At 46.9% G+C, this 20,145-nt stretch overlaps 1 protein-coding gene across 1 annotated transcript in view; it reads left to right on the top strand.

The window, feature by feature from the left end:
- The first annotated feature begins 2,625 nt into the window (after window positions 1-2,625).
- c5 (complement component 5) overlaps window positions 2,626-20,145 on the top strand; it is a 33,628-nt gene continuing 16,108 nt past the window's right edge. The window contains exons 1-21 of the mRNA XM_036129157.1: window positions 2,626-2,756; window positions 4,622-4,817; window positions 4,909-5,062; window positions 5,246-5,316; window positions 5,383-5,480; window positions 5,568-5,650; window positions 5,727-5,817; window positions 5,911-6,019; window positions 8,867-8,999; window positions 9,072-9,187; window positions 11,369-11,557; window positions 13,070-13,273; window positions 13,353-13,565; window positions 13,642-13,791; window positions 13,873-13,999; window positions 14,089-14,154; window positions 16,411-16,602; window positions 16,680-16,764; window positions 18,968-19,053; window positions 19,228-19,367; window positions 19,564-19,797. Of these exons, the coding sequence (XP_035985050.1) occupies window positions 2,689-2,756; window positions 4,622-4,817; window positions 4,909-5,062; window positions 5,246-5,316; window positions 5,383-5,480; window positions 5,568-5,650; window positions 5,727-5,817; window positions 5,911-6,019; window positions 8,867-8,999; window positions 9,072-9,187; window positions 11,369-11,557; window positions 13,070-13,273; window positions 13,353-13,565; window positions 13,642-13,791; window positions 13,873-13,999; window positions 14,089-14,154; window positions 16,411-16,602; window positions 16,680-16,764; window positions 18,968-19,053; window positions 19,228-19,367; window positions 19,564-19,797 (2,805 nt within the window). The 5' untranslated portion in view covers window positions 2,626-2,688. The remainder of the gene's footprint in view (window positions 2,757-4,621; window positions 4,818-4,908; window positions 5,063-5,245; window positions 5,317-5,382; window positions 5,481-5,567; window positions 5,651-5,726; window positions 5,818-5,910; window positions 6,020-8,866; window positions 9,000-9,071; window positions 9,188-11,368; window positions 11,558-13,069; window positions 13,274-13,352; window positions 13,566-13,641; window positions 13,792-13,872; window positions 14,000-14,088; window positions 14,155-16,410; window positions 16,603-16,679; window positions 16,765-18,967; window positions 19,054-19,227; window positions 19,368-19,563; window positions 19,798-20,145) is intronic.

The following is a 20,145-nucleotide window of genomic DNA, read 5'->3' as shown; positions in this document are numbered from 1 at the left end:
AGATGGGACACACCTGAGAAGGTACCATGGAGATCCTTCAGTTGGTCTCAAGGTTTCTGGTGAAGATTCATGTGATCAGAGAAGACAGATGGATGGAGAGAGGGAGAAGGAGGACATTTACGCAAAACAAGACAAAACAAGTTTAACCAGAGGAGAACTCAGATTTCAGAAACTACACACACAGCTGCAGGTTTGATTCCTGTCAAGTTTCCCCCTAATTCACACCTCCATGCAGGTGAGCAGAACGTTCCTCCTGTGAACCAGGCTAACGAGGAGCCTAACGAGGAGCTTAACGACTCTCCATTGTCGGGGTGACCAGTTCCAGGTGAATCTCCAGGTGAGTAAGCTCTAAGGAGGCCTGCAGGTCCATAAAGCTGGAACTTCTCACCACTGCAGACATTTAGAACTGAGAAAAACTTCCTGGATGGAAAGAGAAACGTCTTCAGCTTCAGAACAGAAGTCCAGCTGTTTTGGTTTTAACCTTTTTTGGATTTGGTCTCAACGAATTTCCAGAAACCTGGAAGGAAACCAGGAGGTGCAGCTCTGCAAATGCAGCCCTGGAAGCTCAGGAGATCTTAGGCAGGAGTCCATGTGTGATTTAGGTTTTCATGGTTAACATGATCATCTGGATCCCACCTGGACCTGCAGAACATGGTCATAAACTCATAATGTTCGCTCAGGTGAAGGTTACTAAAGACTACTGAGGTTTAATGGTTGTTGGTCCAATTGGTACCGTCTGAAAAGTTCTGGTTAGCAGCTGGTGAACAGAAACCTTTTTATGATTTATTCTGTGGAAATAAAAATTATTATTCCGTTTTATGTATTAACATCTCTGTTTGTATGGACTGCACATAATAACCTTACAGTCTGATTTATTTTTATCATCTGTTATCTCAAACGAGTCGATGCATCGGTAATCCACAGCTTATTAATCGGAAAACAGCTCATTGTTCTTAAGGTTCTGTTCTCCTTTGGCTCTTCTGGTTCCCCTCATGTTGTTCTCCTCATGATGAACAAAATGTCTGGACTGTCGTAAATAAGAAAGCATGAAATAATAAAATCCACCTTTAGTCACAACCATCAGGTCACTGAACACAGAGCCGCTCATTCCTCCATCAACCAGCTGCAGAATGCTGCCCCCTGCTGGACGCGACTGGCAGGACTGCTCCTTGGTCTTATGAGCGCTACTATGGCAAACGAACAGGAAGGTTGTGGGTTCTGTTCCAGCTTCCTTCTGTCAGGTGATGATGTGCTCTTGGGCAAAGCACCAAACTCCATTTACACTCTGATCGGTGCGTGAATGTGGTTCTAAAGTGGCGCCAGAGCCTGCAGCTACCGGAGGCCCCGGCTCTTCATCATCATCATCATCATCATCATCATCATCATCATCACTCCAAGCTCTAATCCAGCAGAGCAGAGGAGAGCTGCCTGGACTGGGACTAAACCCCGAAGTTTATGTATTGGACCAGCCACTGAAGCCTTTTGTTTACTGCAGGGATGTAGCAGAATCTGCAGAACCAGAACCATTATCAGAACCGTTCAGGTCTGGACTGAAGAGGCCTGCTCAGCTCTACAGGAATGCTTTGAACACAGACTGGAGTCATCCGTGCTTTCATGTCTCCACAGAGGATGATGTCTCATTAGCACTCAGCTCTTGCTCACCTTCAGCAGCACCGTGCTCGCGCTTCAGAGACATGCTGGCTCTGACAGCATCAGGCTCCTGGACATCCACGTCTCCTCTGACCACCTGGACTGTGAACACCTCCCACCTGGTGAAGAAGGTCCAACAACGGCTCTTCTTCCTCAGGAACCTGAGAAGGTCTGGACTTCCCTCTAAGCTGCTAAAAACTTCTACAGAGCTACAATAGAGAGCGTTTATGTCTCAGCATCACTGTGAGGTCTGGGAGCTGCTCAGTCCAGGAGAGGAAGGACCTAACGAGTCCAGAGAAGGTCCAGACGCATCTCCACTGACCCCCCCATTCCAGGCAGTGCTTTGTTTCTCTGTTTGCCCCTCTACCATCAGGTAAATACTTCAGGAACATTAAATATAAAACTAACGGACTTAAAAGCAGCTTATTTCCCAGACCCGAGGCTAGCGCCCCCTGCTGGGAGTCAGTAAACCACCAGCCCAGTTCTAGTCTGTTACATGTTTACAGACACTCTACTGGTTTCTGATTTGATGGAAATAATTCATACTGCCTCTTACTTGCAAATGTATATTTTCCTTGATGGAAACGCGACTTCTTATCATCCATGCAAACGCCGCAATTCTTTAGCTGAACTTACTGCACAGTATTGACTTCCTTTGACTTCAAAGGTCATCAGCTGTTAAGGGCTATTTGCTCACTCGAGCCCCTCAGAGAGTAATGTTGGACTATTAAATGTGTAACTATGTGATTCTGCGTCTCCAAAGACGTCCTCATGGTGTTTGTAGGGTAGCGCTGTGGAGATCCAGTCATTCTGTCAGCATCTCTGCGGCTGTTAGACACAGCGAGGAGAAAACTGATCCGCTTTCCTCTGTGGGCTCATCGGTGTTGAGTAAGAGCAGAAATCACAGACTGTGTAAACTCACCTTTGGGACAAACAAACTGTGTCCTCATATCTGACTGTGAGCCAGAAGCCCAGCGATAAGGAGAAGCTCGCCGTCTCTGTCTCAGTCGTGTCTGTGCGCTGAGCTCGGTCCTCAGCATGAAGGCGTCCCTCCTGCTCATCTGGCTTTGCTGTCTCTGTTGGAGAACAAATGCTCAGAGCCAATCGTAAGTAGAACCCTAGTTTTCATCATTTATTGGGCCACTAATGGCCTTTATTTATTTATTTTTATAATTTTTTTAAAATTTGTTGCGGCTCTAGTGGCACGCGTTTTATTGACAGTGAGAGGGTGGAAGACAGGCGGCAAAGCGCCACGGGTCGGAATCGATCCCGGAATCGACCGCGTCGAGGACTAAAGGCCTCCTAATATGGTTCGCGCTAACCGCTCGGCCACGGGCGCGCCATGGCGTTTGTTTTAAATTTAGCCAGGACGGCCTTCTCACTCTATGGTGGAGGCGGTTGATGCAGGACGTTAGAAATATGTCCAGAAATGTCCAAACTGTTGTTTTATTGTGTAAAACGAGACGATGAAAACAAATTTTAAACTTTTTACACCTTAAATGAGACAGAAATCCTTCAGGAGGCCAGACTTGGTAAACTTTGCTCCAGCTGCTTTTACAAGGTGTCTGGATGGGACAGATCATGACCCCCCCCCCCCCCCCATGCTTCCACACATCAGTCACACTGTGACTGATGTGTGGAACTGATGATGCATCAGGGTGTTTGTGCCAAACGGACCGGCTGGTTCCTTCAGACCAGAAGTTTGTCCTCCAAACCTTTAGTGCATAATAACCATAGCCGGCCGTCACCACACGTAGAACCAAAGCAGAGCTAGAGTGATTCCTGCAGCTCCTCCAGTGCAGCGGTCGGCCTCCTGGTCCCTCCCCCACCTGTTTCTGCCCCAGGTTTTGCTACTATTAGCGTCTGTGGCTGTGGTGCCATGTTATGTAACGCTGTCTCCTAACTGAAGCCTCATTTGGATCCTTGGTTAGTTTTCAGCAAACTTTGGATTTGACTAAAAGATGCAAACAGGAAAACTTCCTCCTGGTCGGGTTTTGCTCTCTGAGGGCCGCGTTAGCTCACGGCTAACACGTCATCATGTAACGTCGTCTGGGACGAGCCCCCGACAGATGAACCAGAGTCAGGCTCTGCTTCAAGGACGCGCACACAGAACAGTCGCTGTGCAAACACTCAGCTGGACTTTACCTAAAGGTCCAAATTAATCCATTTCATCACAAATCTCTTTAAAGTTGGACTTCCTTTAAATAAAGCTGGAATCTCCACAGAAAAGCTGCATGCAAACAGGGAATTTCAGCAACATTTGATGAAAACACATGGCCTTCAGCACCAGATCCAGCCTCGCCGCCCCTCCTCTGCAGTAAACAACGTTATCTATCAAACGGCTCAGAGCGCACAGTCGGCATGTCTCCCTTGTTCTTGAAAACTGGTACCAGAACACATTTAATCTCTACTTCCTCGTCCAGAACGGTCATCTCTGTCTTCTCTCTGTAATAACCAGACAGTATGTTGAATAATCCTCACACATATTCTCACTTCAAACATATAAAACTCTGCTGTGGATGAATGATGATAAAGAATTTATTATCATTGTTATAATTATTATTATTGAGTCAGTAAAGGAGGAGCTGAAGGTAGCAGGATTAATCCGGCAGCTCCTCCTCTGCGCCGTCAGTCAGCAGCCAGATGGACGTGGCTTTGAAACCACGGTTTCCTTCATTGCTGAACCGGTCGGGTAAGCGACTCAGAGGCTTGGTAAAGGAAGGAAAGTGTTTCCAGCAGCTGTGATGCATAGACGACAGACGGCTCCTGTAAAGATGCTGATGGAAAAAAAAATGAGGAATGCTGCAGGTTTCGTTGGATTTCTGCAGAATGTGTCCAACCGGCCTCTGACTGTTTCATTCTAAGGATGTCTGTGAATTAGCGGTTCCTCTCCATAATGACTTTCTGGTAATCAGAGACTCTCGGCGGGTGTTGTGATGTCAGAGGTGATGACGCCGCATGTGTCTCTCAGCTTTCTGATCACAGCCCCCCTCTCGGTGTGCCTGGATGCCACTGAAACGGTGTTTGTCCAGCTGTTCGGTTTCACCTCGGAGGTGAACGTCTACGTCTTCCTGAAGACCTCCATGGCTCCGGATCAGAGGGAACTGTCCAAGGACTCTCTGAGGCTCAACAGCCAGAACAACTTCCAGGGCGTCGCTAAAATCAGGGTGAGGAAAATAATTCAACTGAATTTAAGTACATGCCAATGATCTGTGAATTTCTTTAATCATTTATATCTTTGTTCTTGTGTCTCCTTAGTTGTTACCACATCCAGAGAACAAGGATTTGAATCATGTGATTCTCCATGTCCAATCAGAAGGGATCAACCGACACCTGTCCATCCCGGTGAGCCGATCCAACGGCTTCCTGTTCATCCAGACGGACAAACCGCTCTACACCCCCCATCAGAAAGGTGACTTCATGGCTTCTGCAGCTAAACCGGCCAGACTTGGCTGTTCGCTCAGCTCCTTCCACTGTTTACTGCCTCCTAAATGTTGTTATTTCCACACATTAATTCAGGAAACAGGTGTTTTATGTGTGAAGTGGTCCAGTCTCCAGAGTAAAGGCGTTTCTCTTTGTCATTTTGTGCTGTTAGTGAGAGTGCGGGCGTTCTCCATGAACCAGGAGCTGAGACCAGCCAATCGCAGCGTCTTCCTGACCTTTAAGGTGAGTGTGATGGGTCCAAAATGTGCCTGCCATGTGGACTTCTGTAAATACCTTGGTCTCCAACAGGATCCAGATCAAATGGCTGTGGATGTTGTGGAGATTTTTGATGTGAACAATGGAATCCCGTCTATGCAAAACCCGTTTACAATCCCCATCAAACCAAAGTAAGAAACCCAGCCAGGCCTCAGCATGAAGACCTTCAGGTCTAAGGTTATTCCCAGACGGTTTTCCTGATGTTCCTGTAATTACAGGCTGGGAATTTGGACGATAGAAGCTTCTTACGTTGATGACTTCACAACAAAAGCAAAGACGGACTTTGAAGTTAAAGAATATGGTACCGTGAAAAATGAGGTTTTATAATATCCAGCCTGGTTGAAGTGATGTTCTATAATGTTCTTTTCTTTGATCAGTTCTTCCTAGTTTCTCCATCCTGATGAACCCACAAACAAACTACATCAGTCACAGCCAGTTCAGCCAGTTCAACTTCAAGATCTCTGGCAGGTGAGGAAGCATCTCCACAAGCTGCTCCAACCCTCAAGCTGAACCGTTACCTTTGCTCCGAGTCCCACCCTGTGCTGTTCTTACCTTCACCAGGTATCTTCATGGTGCTCCGGTGGCTGAAGGGGAGGTGTTCCTGCGTTATGGATATGTTAGCGGGAAAAACGCTCCGGTCATCATTCCCACATCAGTCACCAGACACAGAGTAAGAAGCATCAATCCTGAAACGGCGTCTGGATTTACCTCAGATCTGGAACTGTCTGAGAAACAGTTTCCTCAGTATTGTAGAAATGCCCTGCAGATGGCAGCAACGTTGTTTCTTCCCATTCACAAATTGACGCTTTTGTTGACGGTGTGACTTCCTCATTGCGTTTTGCATTAGACACTAGATCCCTTTAAAAAGAAGGTGATATTAAGAGGAAGCTGGCTCCCTGGTTTAATTTAGAGCTGCGTTCCTTGAAGCACAATGTTAGGAAATTGGAGAGAAAATGGCGCTCTACACACCAAGAGGAATCCTACCTAATCTGGAAAGACAGTCTATTGTTGTATAAAAAGACCCTTCGCAGAGTTACAGCAGCATATTTTTGTATGTTCCTAACAGAGCACTCCGCTCTCAGACTGCAGGTCTGCTGGTGGTTCCTAGAGTCTCTAAAAGTAGAATGGGAGGCAGATCCTTTAGCTATCAGGCTCCTCTCCTGTGGAACCAACTCCCAGTTTTGGTCCGTGAGCCAGACACCCCGTCTACTTTTAAGACTAATCTTAAAACTTTCCTATGTGACAAAGCTTCTAGTCAGAGTGGCTCATGTTACCCTGAGCTATCTCTATAGTTATGCTGCTATAGGCTTAAGCTGCTGGAGGACATCAGGGTCTATTTCTCTCACTCTGCTGAGTTCTCCTACTGCTCTCCAATCTGCATTGTTTGTTGTTATTTCATCTTTTAACTTATTATTCTCTGTCATTTTTCTCTTCATAGAAGGTACACCTGGTCTGACGTTCTGTTAGCTGTGACATCATCAGGGGAGGCAGATCATCATCTATTACCATCTAACATAGAAAGTACTCCTGGGTCAATGTGAGCTTCTGTGCATTCTGTGTCTCTGCTCTGTCTTCTCTAAGCCCCAGTGGGTGGAGGCAGATGACCGTTCATACTGAGCCTGGTTCTGGTTCTGCTGGAGGTTCTCCTCCCTGTTAAAGGGGAGTTTTCTTCTCCACTGTCGCTTCATGCTTGCTCAGTATGAGGGATTGCTGCAAAGCCATCAACAATGCAGACGACTGTCCACTGTGGCTCTACGCTCTTTCAGGAGGAGTGAATGCTGCTTGGAGAGACTTGATGCAACCTGCTGGGTTTCCTTAGAGAGGAAACTTTCTGACCAACCTGGAGGATCTGATGGAGTCTGATTGGAAAGAACCTTAATATGAGATGTGTTGTTAAGTGGAGCTATAGAAATTAATAAAATACAAACTGTTATCTGACAGACATAGATAGATAGATGGATGGATAGATAGATTCTTCTTTGGATATCTGGGATTAGGTCTTTCCTCTTCAGGAAATTAGCTAGATAGCCGTGCACACAAACAGCTGGTCCTGGTTTGGACCCAAAGTTCTGGGGTCTTTCACTCGGCCACCGAGTTCTGGACAGTTATCCAGATTTCCCAGGAAGAGAGGGCTGTCTCTGTGCTTTTAAAGGACAAAATAAAGCAGACACGTTACAAGCAGAATGCGTGCGTCCTACATGTAGCTCAGCTTTCCGTTTGGATCATTTAAGATATTTACGCTAGATACATAATACCTTCAACCCACAATATTTGTGCTGCGCCTAATTTAGGTTGAAGTTCGCTCCTGTTTGGCAGGGAATAAACAGGAAATCAACTTCCTGTGTGAAAATTCATGTCTAAAAATATCTCAAAATAATAGCTGAGCCTCAGTTTGGTCAGTTTCCTCTCGCTGCCCCTTGTCAGCTAGCAGAAGGACGGCCAAGGAGCGTCTTCTAGTCGCTGCTCTTTCGACGAGACCAAAGTTCTTCTCTGTGCAGAAACACGTGGCTGTGGAGCGCCTGGTGTAAATCTCCTCTTTTAAAAATGCGCCCATAAGCTGCGAGGCTTATGTTACGCGTTTTTCCTGCTTAACATCTGTCACGATGTCGTGGGGATGAAAAGCCAGAGCAGGAGGCATAGGTTGGCACGAGTCTGCCTGGACCACGGCCCACGTTACATACAGACGTAAAGTAAAACACTGGTAAAAGTTAATTTAGGTAAAAGTTGTTTGGGTTGTTCTCATCCTTTTAAAACCCATTTTCAGTTTGGTACACGGTACCTCGGTGGTTTCAGACTCTCCGTCTGGAGAGTGAACGGATGTTTTGCTTCAGGCTCAACACACAAATAAACTCAAAAACAAAATGATCTGAAAGGTTCCTTCGACATTATTGTGACATTTTACTTTTGCGTTTCTGATAAACTCAGTAGATTTACTCGGGTCTGTTCTTCTGCTCTTCATTAGTCTTAAATAGTTCAGTTCCAGGTTGTCCACTGCAAAAACAGAACTAAAAATAAGTAAAATGTTCTTAAGGTTAGTTTGTTTATTCTTGATTTGGGCAGGTAAATAAGATTATCCGCCAATGGAATGAGTTTTTTCCCCCCTAAAATAAGATAATTAGACATCCTGCGCTTGAAATAAGATGGAGATGAATTGTTCCTATTTTAAGTGCAAAAAACATTCATTCCATTGGCAAACCATCTTATTTACCTGCTTAAATCAATGACAAATACACTTATTTTAAGAAAATTTTTACTTATTTATAGTTCCGTTTTTGCAGTGTCCTTGGTCGGGATCTCTGTTCTCCAAAATAACTTCAATAGTTGTTAGCCTGGTTGTCCTCTGACTAAAGTTATCAGCTCATGGTCTCCTCCTCGTTGAGCTCTAGCTGCAGTGAGAAGCTGGTTCCTTCAGGTTGACCCACAGGGAACGTTAGCTGGCCGTGCATAGACCCGTTCCGAGGTGCTGACATGTCTGGGTCAGCCTCCTGCTCACACGGGGCTTGTGTCGTTCTCCCAGCTTTCTCCAACAGGTGAGCTGGACGTGAGCGTGAACATGCAGGAGGTTCTGCAGAAACACGACGGGCCCAGAGACCTTGACAGCCTGGTGGGAAGTTACCTGTATGTGGCCGTGCTGCTTCAGGAGGACACAGGTACGCCGTCGCCACGCCAGCCTGGACGCGCGTCCTTTTCCCCGCTTCCTTCAGCGCCGTGTTGTCTTCCAGGTGGGATCACTCAGGAGGCGGAGTTTGCTACGGTGAAGTTCGTCAGGTCGCCTTACCGTCTGAGCCTCATCTCAACTCCTCCGTTCATCAAACCCGGACTTCCTTACAACATCCAGGTGAGCGCCGTGGATTCTGACCTAAGCATGTTTAGCACTCGCCGCCGGGCCTCTTGGTGTCACTGCCAGCAGATCAGCCTGAGGTTCTCACTGGTGGTTCTGGTGTCTTCTTGACAGCAGAACCGTAGCTTCTCTGTAGGGTTTGGGTCAGGCCAGTTTGCCGGTGATACCATGATGGTTAGAGCAGGTATTGGTGCCTTCAGCTGTGTGGGCCGCCACCAAATTCTGCTGGGAAAAGAATCCAGCATCTCCACGAAGCCATGATGTCTGCAGGAGTTTCCTGGCTTTGGTGCCGCTGAGCAAAGGTCCAGTGCTCTTTGTCTCCTGACCCCCAGGAGAGGAAGTGGAACCCAGGCCCGTCCAGCAAACGGGTCTCTACTGGGCGTTCCTTGTGCCAAGCTGTTCCCGAACCAGAGGACTCATGTTCTGGACCTCGAGGCTCCACCTGCAGTTCCTACCTTGTTAATCTCTACAAACCCTTTAATTGTTTTTTTCTTTACAATCATCACAAGGCTGCCGTTCTCCTTCCAGCTTCAGAACCTTTTTCTACCGCATGTTTTCCTTCCACTCAACTTTCAGCTGAAAGCTCAGGTACTGAACTCTGTGGACCGCTCACTTCTGCAGCTTTGACCTTTTTCTCAGTGGGGGGTCAGCAACTCTCCCCAGGAACATGGAGGCCAGGACGCAATATGTTTGTATTAAAAATCATTTTACTGGTCTGAGACATTCAGATTTTCTGAGAAGCTGATTCTTTTGTTTATTAGCTGTGTGATGGTCCGACCAGTAAGGCAAAAGGACAAAGGCATATATAAAAAAGTATTTTCAATTTATTTTTCCAAAAATTGTTCACCGAAGACTTCTAACATCAAATCAAGAACAAACTGACCTCCCACAATGAACACACAGGGGAATTTATACACAAAGGCTAGCCTACACAAACGAGGAGGGGTGGGAGATGAGACAAAGACAACAATACATCAACATAAATAACTAATTCAAACCAACATATCTTGACTACAACACAACTATCAAACATGACAACCTAACACCACAGAGGTTTTAGCAGTTATGTTGTTAGTAGAGAGAGAGGTAGATTCTTTAACATCAAGTCCCCTGCTTCCAGCAGCCTGATGGTTTGTTCCATTTCCTGGTTTGCCTTTCAACCAGTCCTCTCCCCCAGCCAGTCCTTCAAACTCAGCAAAACAGAAATTAATGATTGAAATAAACAAAAAGGTGTTTACTAAATGTGTGCACCCATAATAGTAAACAACCTAATGCAAAAACAACTATATTGTGTGAAGACATTTAAATAAATACTAACACTGAGGAAAGGATGGAGGAACCTCCACAAGCTGTAAAGCAGAATCATCAGTCAGCAGCAGATCCTTCTGGGAAGCTGGCAGTCGGCATTTCCGTGGAACAGCAGAGTTTTTCCAGGCCAAAACCAGCCCTAAACGGCAGTTTGAGTTTTTCCCCCTACCCTGGAAGCATTTCTGCTGCGTGGCGGGAACACGGTCCTGCTGAAGGAGGCCACTGCACATAACAACTGCTTTCAGAGAGGAACGGACCTCAGCAGATTATTCCAAAGCGTTCCTCCTCCTCACAAACTGCGTCTGGACGGCGAGCAACCGTCCGAGAAGACGACCTTCTCCCATATTCTACAGTCCAGTTCTGGTTGGTGGACCAGGGTCAGTGTGGACATCCTGCAGCTTCTTAGCCCCAAACCTGCCAAACCCAGATGCTCTACATCATGTGTGTCAAACTCAAGGCCCGCAGGCCGAATCTGGCCGTCAAGGCAGTTTATACGGCCCTCAAGAGCCAAATAAAGCATATCATGTCATAATGTAACTGGGCCTAAGGGGCTACTTTTATGTTACTATGAAGTTTTATATTTTATATGAACTGAAATGAAACTATGTAATCAAACATATCATCAATAGCCTTTTAATGACTTCATGATGCCAAAGTGGTCCAGTGCAGAAATTAGCTGTAGATGGTCATCAGAACCAAGAGGAACATGTTCTGCGCTTTCTGCTGCATCGGCTCTGGAACCGAGTCGCCTTTCAAATGAACTGTTTTGGGTTTGTGGGCTGAAAGCTGCTGTAGAGAATGTCAGAAGGTCTTTGGTCAAGCTGAGCTCTGATGTGCAGGACGATGAGATGTCTCACCGTGTCTCTGCAGGTGATGGTGAAGGACCACCTGGACCAGCCGGTGAGCCAGGTGCCTGTGCACATGGTGGAGCGTCAGCTGGTCGTTCATGGAGGAGGCAAAGAGACGATGTCCTGTGATGAGAGCAGTAGTAGTAACGCTGATGGCATCTTGTTTTATATCTGTAACCCCCTGAAGAACGCCGTCAAAGCAATGCTGAAGGTGAGAAAAACGACTTCATGCTGGTGTTACATTTGGAAAAAAGTCCCCCGCTGTTCAGCTTATAAAGCCATTTGTGTGGAACTCAAGAGAACATCGGTGAGAAGCGTAGTCTACAAATGGAGGAAACCTGAAACAGTGAAGTGGCTCATTTAGCCCCAGACTCCAGTTTGCTCCTGTAAATGTTTCATCTCCTTCACTCCATGGATAGACGTCTGGGGGCATCAAGGCTGGAACCAGAGAGTTCGATAACGTCAGGTTTTTAACACCGAATCAGACCTTTGGATGCATAAAGCAACAAAAACGGTAAAATCCAGCATCAGAATGTCCAGAAACCGGTTTCTGACCTCATAGTTGTCTCCAACTTCACTCCTGGAGGCCGGTGTCCTGGAATCTGATTGTTTGACCTGCATGGAGAATGTGAGTGAATCTGACTTTGACTTTGTAAAGAGCCTTAAGATGACATGAAATAGCGCTATAGCAATGAAGGTGAATATGCTGGTGAAGATTCTCAGTCATCCAGGTCATGGTCATTCCAAAAAAAAGTAAAAAACAAAGCAACTGGACTTGTTTTCCGTAGTTTGAAGACGTTTCGCTTCCTCTCCAGGAAGCTTTCTCAATTCAAAAAGTCTGGAGTAATGTGGAGTAACAAGCTTTATACTACTGCCTAACAAAGGCCTGTAATGGCTTAGATAACATGCAAATACAATCAAAACAGGTCCACCCCTTAGTAATGGGCGGTCGTTAAAGCCATTAAGGCAGCAGATTGAACCGAAACTGGTCCACTCCCATGTAACGAGGAGTCGTTAGGGTTGTTATTGGCTTGGCTTAAAGGAACAATGTTATGATCACCCATATGAGGGTGAGAGTTAAGGTGATGATTGGCCGGAATTAATCCTATAGCTGTGTTGTAATTCTTTGAGAGTTGGAACCTAAGGCCACCTCCTCTGTTTAAGGTTGTTTTTTCTCTTTTCTCTCCCATCTACGTTAAAAGAGAAAAACCAACCTTAAACAGAGGAAGAGGCCTTAGGTTCCAACCAGGTGTGTATGGCCAGGTGTGTAGGGCCACCTGGACCCGCGCACCTGGCCGTCTACAAGCTGCAGACCAGCCCTGGAGAATCTGAGGTGGAGACTTCTGTCTTATGGACTCATGTTAACTGTGGTTCTGTGTCAGGACGGAGATCCTGAAAGGTCCTAATCTGCGTTTAAGCTTAATTTAAAGGCTGCGACCTCTCACCTGGCCGTCGGTGCTGGAAGACGCTCCAATGTCTCTGAACGAGTTTTATTCTCAACGCTGAGCAGGTCAACGTTCCTCCACAGTTAAAACCTGATTTCCAGTAGAAACGGTGAAAGGCAGCCGGTTCACATCAGTTCAGGGTGATTAGCTTCTGAAAGCTGCTTTTCACATCTAGGTTATCTTTGATGATCTGTAACTTAAACGGACAGAAAGCCTGCCTTCTCTGCCGCCGTCTCTGTTGCCTTTGATCTGAACTCTTATCGTTGCTGTTGACCCAGTTCGAGTCGGCGGACCCCAGCCTCCCGGCGCAGAGTCAGGCCAGCCTAACGCTGGAGGCGGTGGCCTACCACTCCCCAAACCAGCGCTACCTGTACATCAACACGCCCTTGTATGGCTACAGCCTCAAAGTGGGGCAGTACGCCAACATCCAGGTGTTCACAGCCGCGCCCTCCTTCCTGAACATCAAAGCCATCAACTACCTGGTGAGGCCGTGGTCGCACACCTTGCCGCTGCTTCCCCGGTCTCCACGCTCACTGACGGCTTCCTGCTCCTCTCCACCAGGTGCTCGCCAAAGGGAAGGTGGTGTTTTTTAAAAGTCAGACCTTTGTCTCCAGCGTTGACGGCACACAGAACTTAAACTTCCTGGTGACGTCGGCCATGGTGCCGTCCATCAGACTGCTGGTCTACTACATCCTGCATGGAGAGGGAACCGCCGAGCTGGTGGCTGACTCCGTGTGGATGGACATCAAGGACAAGTGTGTCAACGGGCTGCAGGTCTGAATCCTTCTCTTTCATCCACAACAGTAAATCTGAGCTTTAAATTAACGCGGCTGCTGGAAATGTCCGTCAGACCACAGTCGCCTTCCAGCAGAGGCCCTACAAGCCCAAGGAGAACATTCAGCTGGACGTCAGGACCAACCAGGGCAGCATCGTGGCTCTGTCCGCCGTCGACTCCGCCGTCTTCACCCTGCGGCCCAACTACAGGGACCCTGTTTCCACGGTAAGCACGAACAGCCCCGTTTGCCCTGACAGGGCTTCTCTCTGCTGCTGTGCATCTGACGGGATGTGCGGCGGCCCGCAGGTCCTGCGTCACATCGAGCTCAGCGACCTGGGCTGCGGAGGAGGCGGCGGCAAAGACGGCGCTGACGTCTTCCGATTGGCCGGCCTCACCTTCATGACCAATGCCAACGCCCAGCCGGCGTCCAGCGGTACGTTCAGCATCCAGGCATCACAAAGCAGCGCCTGCGTCACCGGCGACATGTTTAATAACGGCGGCTTGTTTGACACGTGTGTGCAGATGAGGCGTGTACCGCCGCCGTGCGTCCAAGGAGAGCTCTGAGCGAGCCAGAGAAGAAACAGAAAGGTGAGTCTCCACCTGCTCTGCGTCTGTCACCTCCCGTTCACAGATTGGTCCTTTCCATGAGTGGCTTTATATCGTATATGTGGGTTAAATAAATTACATTATTTAACCTGCTGATTTATAGCATTACTGCAAAACGACACAGGAAACAACTTCACAGACATATATTAAACAGTGTTGGTGTGGCGGAGCCGGCTAAAAAACATCAAAAAGATATAAATGACAACAGAGAGACTGAAAACAACAGAATAAAACCAGCAGAGACAGAGAGAGATGGCAGCTGATCCGCCTGCAGCCTAAAGCGTCCTCCTCCTGATCTGTGACCTCCGTCCTGATCAGGATTCCTCAGTTTGTATCCCAGGAAATCACTAATTAGCTTGTGGATGAAGATACTTCCATCATGCTCTCCGTTTAACCCTAAGGTGCGTTTGAGCCGTTCTCTGTGACTGTCCAGTCACAGAGTTACAGATTTAAAGAAGCCGAATTAATCTATTGGGTAACAGATTCTAAAACGTGTTCAGCAAGAAATTATTTAGGCGGACGGTGAATCTCAGCCGTATTCTTTTTTTTTTTTAATAGCTTTATTGTGATTCCTGCAGGGAGAATTTCAAATGATATGGACACTACAATGGGAGAATAAAGGAAGAAAAAGAAGAGAAAAAAAAAGAAAGAGAAGAGGTGAAAGAAAGAAGAGATAAAAGGGAGAGAATGATAAAACATCCTCTGTCTGCTCCATCAACTGGAAAGAGAGATGCAAAAAGAACAGCACAACCAACGGACATAAAGCAACAGATACAATCGAATAACACCTAGATGCCATTGCCAGTGGCGGCTGGTGCTAAAAAAACTGAGGGGGGCGCACACAAACAAACAAATGAAAACCAAACAAAACAAATCTTAAAAAAATAGCACTATTTGAACATGAATTTTGCCCTCCTGTCCTTCTGCCCAGCAAATTTCTCAATTATATTCTTGTTAAAGTCAGTCATCTCTGTGACTAGTCTTTTCTCCATTGACAACATGGCCAATGCATTCAGCCTGTCCTGAGTCATTGAGTTTCTCAGAAAAGTCTTGATTCTTTTCAGAGTTGAAAAGCATCTTTCAGCTTCTGCTGTGGTCATGGGTGTGGTGATGAGGATCTTCAAGAGCGTGACAGTTTCTGAAAAGACTTCTTCTAGATTGTTTTCCTGATTTTAATAACATTTGCTGCCATTTTTTAAGGCTATGTTATGAAATGTGTTACAGCATTTTTGTGGGACAAGATTATACAAAATTCAGTAACCAAATGTTTTATTCCCCATTACCCATAAACTTCAGTACAACTTAAATAATAAAATATCTTGCTGACAAACATATCAACATACCTACACAGCATAGACACAACTAAAGGTATTTCTAACTACAACGCACATCTTCCTAATATATTAAATAACATTACTATAAACCAGTGTAACAGTGATTTTCCACAACAACTCACCTCTGCAGCAATCCTTTCATGGTCTTCTACACTGAGTATCCAACGCTTCTTCACTGGCTGATTACTACCTACACTGCTTTGTCCAACCATAGAGTGGAGAGATCACTTGCCTGCTGCTGAATTTGTAAATTAAGACGATCCGGTCCAAGCTCCTTTATCCTGTTTTTTTTAGAATTATGTATTTACTATTTTAATAAGTTCTAACATGTCTATTGGACACACAGTATGAATAAATACATTTTTAAGTACTTTGCAGTTTAGAAATCATCTATTATCTAAACGATTTAAAGGGGGCGGCGCCCGAGCGCCCCCTACTGGCCAGCCGCCACTGGCCATTGCTAAATCATATGTATTATTATTTAAGCTGACACGTGTAAAGTGAAACCTGAAAAAAGAAAGTGAAAGAACATAAATAAATAAATAAATTACAGGCTTTCTGTATTTAAGTGAACACTTAATACCTGGGACCCAGCACCTGTGGGAGTTTGTGAGAGTGCACTAGTTAAGGTGAAAATTATCCAGAAGGAAATAGGTTGATAGTGGTTGTAGAGAACCAAAGAATCTCAGCCGTATTCATCGGGTCAGATACAGATGTGACATAAATTATGTAACAGTTTTACAGGGGGGGGGGGGGGGGGGGGGGGGGGGTAGTGGTCAGAGAGCTGGGCCCCAAAGGTTGCTGGTTCAAAACTCAGTCTGTCACTGTGGACCCCAGACTGCAGCCGAGTGGCAACACACGGGGGGCTTAAACCCAGAGACATGATTTTATTTCTGTGTTTCAGCCAGAACTTACGGCCCGATGAGGATTTGCTGTGAGCATGGGATGAAGTACGTCCCAAAGAGCGTGACCTGTCGTCAGTACGCTGACCAGAAAATCCGAAATCGCGAGGAGTGCAAAAGGGCCTTCAGAGAGTGCTGCGAGTACGTCCAGGAGCAGCTGGACCAGGACGACAGGCTGGTGCTGGGCCGCTACGGTGAGTCCGGACCGGTTCTGGACCGGGTCTGCGCCGTCCGGACCCGACCTAACTCCTGGGTCGGTGTGTGTCTGCAGAACTGGGAGCGGACTTTGATCTGGCGCCGTCTTTGGTGAGAAGCTACTTTCCAGAGAGCTGGCTGTGGAAGGTGCTGCGGGCGAGGTGACGTAAATCAAACATACCCGAGACACGAGTCTGACGTGTTGCTGCACTATTTTAGTAATAAAGAACTCTGGACTTTAGTTTCTTTGTTCAGGTCAGGGTTTTGTTCCATTTTTCAATCAAATAATCTCAGATGTCAGTGACATAAAGAGAGTTCATACAGGAAGCAGTTGATCGGGGCTTCGTCTGCTCTGTTCTGTTCTGGTCCGGTCCCTCGTTCCTCCTGCAGCCTTGAATCGGGTGGATCTGCTGCACCCGTGGGAGTGTGATTGGTCTTCTGGAGGTTGGAGATACGGGCGTTTGTGTCTAGGAGAGGCTGCAAAGGTTGCTAGTTAGAAACTCTGGATTCCCTTGTCTGGCCCTGCCCCGTCAGACCCTCATTGGCCTGATGATCTGGGGTCTTGTTTAGAAAAGACTGCGTGAAATCTACCCTTACGGTCAGCATCTTAATGCCTCTACTGGGCGAAGACCCTTTAGCCAAAGCCGAAGTGCGTCAGCGATCGTCGTGATCAGAGAGTGGAGGGAAAAGGAGCCTGAATGCTTCCTCCCACGGCTAGTTTAGTCTAGGAACCTCAAAACATCCTTTACTAATGCTAAGGAACTATAAGGAATCCCACAATCCTCTGCGTGACATTGCGCATCAGCACAGCCTCCTCACGGACATCTACGAAAATGTCGGAAAAGCAGAGAGCTTCTCTTTGTAGTTCATGTCCAGAAGGCTGTAGGCCCGGATCTAACTCCACCCTCCATGTCTCTGACTACATCCTCCATGTTTGTGACTCCAAAAAATATTGTTTGTGACTCCATGTTTGTGACTCCTTCCTCCGTGTTTCTGACTCCATCCTCCATGTCTCTGACTCCGTCCTCCATGTCTCTGACTCCGTCCTCCATGTTTCTGACTCCGTCCTCCATGTTTCTGTCACTAATGACATCAAAGTTAAAGGCTGGAATTAGCTCCGCATTACATCCTGGTGATGAGGTTCTTTAAGAGACGGGACCAGGATTGTGATGGGTGGGGGGCGGTCGCAGCAACCCAGATGGAGGACATTCAAACAGCTTTGTCTGGCTGAGATGAACTCCTTGACATCACTACCCAGGGTGCACCACCAGAACACCTGGTGACAAAGAGTGTAGATTTATAGACCTGAAACTGGTCCTCAGCCCCTCCAGACAGTGTCCTCACTCCTCTAAGGCCATCTTGACGGCGAGAAGTTCTGGACCCCCCCATCGTAATTGTGTTCAACATTGGTAAATGTTCTAGAACACGTGGTGAACCTTGTCAGCAAAAGCCCTCAGGCTTAGAACAGCACCCATCCCTGTGCTGGAAGGAACAACCTCTACAATGAACCGTGTCTCTGGTGCTGCTTGAATTTAGAACGGCTTTTCAGCTTAGGAGTAAGAGCATGGAGACGAACCTGTGGTAGAAGTTGACAAATCCCAGTAACGTTAGGAGCTGTTTGCGGTTGAAGGGAGGAAGGCAGTCTCATATCAGAAAAAGGCTGAAGATGAGAACATCCAAAGGAACATAGACATAGTGGTCCACCGTGTCACTGAGAACATTATTAACCAGGACCTGAAAAACAGCCAGAACACCGGTCAGTCCACAGGGCATTGCCAGGTATTTCTAACGCCAATTATGTGTGTTAAATATTTGAATAGTGTAAATCTCTGCAAAAGAGCCACAAAGCTTTACGAAATCCAGGTTGAGGGATTGGATCTGACCTTCGACCATTGATCAAGTGGCAGCCTTGGCAGGAGGCACAGCTCATCTGGCTCTCATTTGATCGTTTTACCGATCAAAGTTATTTAATATACTCAGTTTTTATAGTCACTCTCACATTGTCTACCTTCATAACTGGATTACTTCAGATTTAAAGACTGTGTTTTTGCCCTCCCTTCACTTCCAAGATGAGTAAAAGCAAGATCAACGGCGGGGACATCAGCAATATTATAGAAAGACTTCAGTCGATAGAACGGAGGGTTTCTTGGCTATAATATTTCCTCACCTTTCCAAGAATAAAGAGTATTTATGGTCGTTATGAAACCATAATAACAATATAGCGCCTCAGAGTTCACATAAATGTTCAAGTCCAGTGCCCCTCCCACCCAATCAGGTGGGGCAGCAGCACTGTGGATACATAAGGTGGAGCTGGTGTTTAAAACTGATCCAGCAGCTGTAGTAGTTTTTGTTTTGTGTCTTTAGATCAGGTCAGCTGTCCGTCTCCGAGTCTCTGCCGGACTCTCTGACCACCTGGGTGGTGAAGACCGTCAGCATGTCTCCAGAGGGCGGTACGTTTCCTCTCGGTCGACGTCCTCCTTCCTAAGCTCTAGTCTGTCGGTCTCTGCAGACCAGCTGTCCGTCTCTGGGAGGTTCTGACCCTCTCCAGTGTCTGCAGGGATGGCTGAATGTCTGCAGGAATTGAACCGACGGTGCTGAATAGTTCTGGCTCTGTGTCCGTCCAGGAATGTGTGTGGCCGACCCGGTGGAGGTGTCGGTCAACCTGCCGCTCAGCGTGGACGTCCCGCTGCCCTACCAGGTGGTCCGGGGGGAGCAGCTGGAGCTGAAAGGCTCTGTGTACAACCAGCAGGGCGACATCATCACGGTCAGTTCAACTACATTTCCCATAATGCACCCTCAGGGGATTGCTGCCTGTTTAAGGACCATGGGGAAAGAGACGCTGTGAGCAGAAGTAATCAGCACAGCTGCAGGACGCCCCACCCCCACCCCACCTTATGGGGGTCGCTGGTGGACCCTGACTCCGACCGCCTCTCTAATTAAGGTTTTATTTAAATTCTCAGTACTGTGTGACTCTGACGGCCGGGCCGGAGCTCTGCCTGCTGAAGTCCAAGCCGAGCACCCGGGTGGCGGGGCAACACACCACAGCCTGCACCTGGAGCCGCCTCCCTGCAGGGGGGGTGGGCAAGGTGAGCTTCACTCTGCTGGGTCTGGAGCAAGGAGAACACACCCTGACCTTCACCCTGGCCACCCAGACAGGAGTCAGAGATGTTGTGAAGAAGACGCTGCGAGTGGTGGTATGTACAGGACGTAGTTTAACGAGGCATTTACATGAATAAGCCACCAATAAACCGCTCTACAGATATATTTCAGTAAGTGAGAATGTCCTCAAAAAGTTTCTTTATTTCAGTAATTTAGCTTAAAGCTTGCATATCACATATAGGTGGCAGGTTTTGATTTAATGGCCAATCAGTCAGTAAAGTTCTGCTTTCAGCTGTAAATAAAGTTGAAAACGTCATCGACTCTGAAAGAAAGACCGTGTTTAAAGAAGCAATAAGTAAGAAATTTACTGTAAAATCAATATGAATCATTTTCATTCGTCATGAAGGATGTTACTAACATTCCCTTTAAACGAGCAGTCCTCT

The sequence above is a fragment of the Fundulus heteroclitus genome, unplaced genomic scaffold (assembly GCF_011125445.2).
Source record: "Fundulus heteroclitus isolate FHET01 unplaced genomic scaffold, MU-UCD_Fhet_4.1 scaffold_143, whole genome shotgun sequence".
NCBI classification, from domain to species: Eukaryota; Metazoa; Chordata; class Actinopteri; order Cyprinodontiformes; family Fundulidae; genus Fundulus; species Fundulus heteroclitus.
This window is presented reverse-complemented; position numbering and strand designations above follow the sequence as displayed.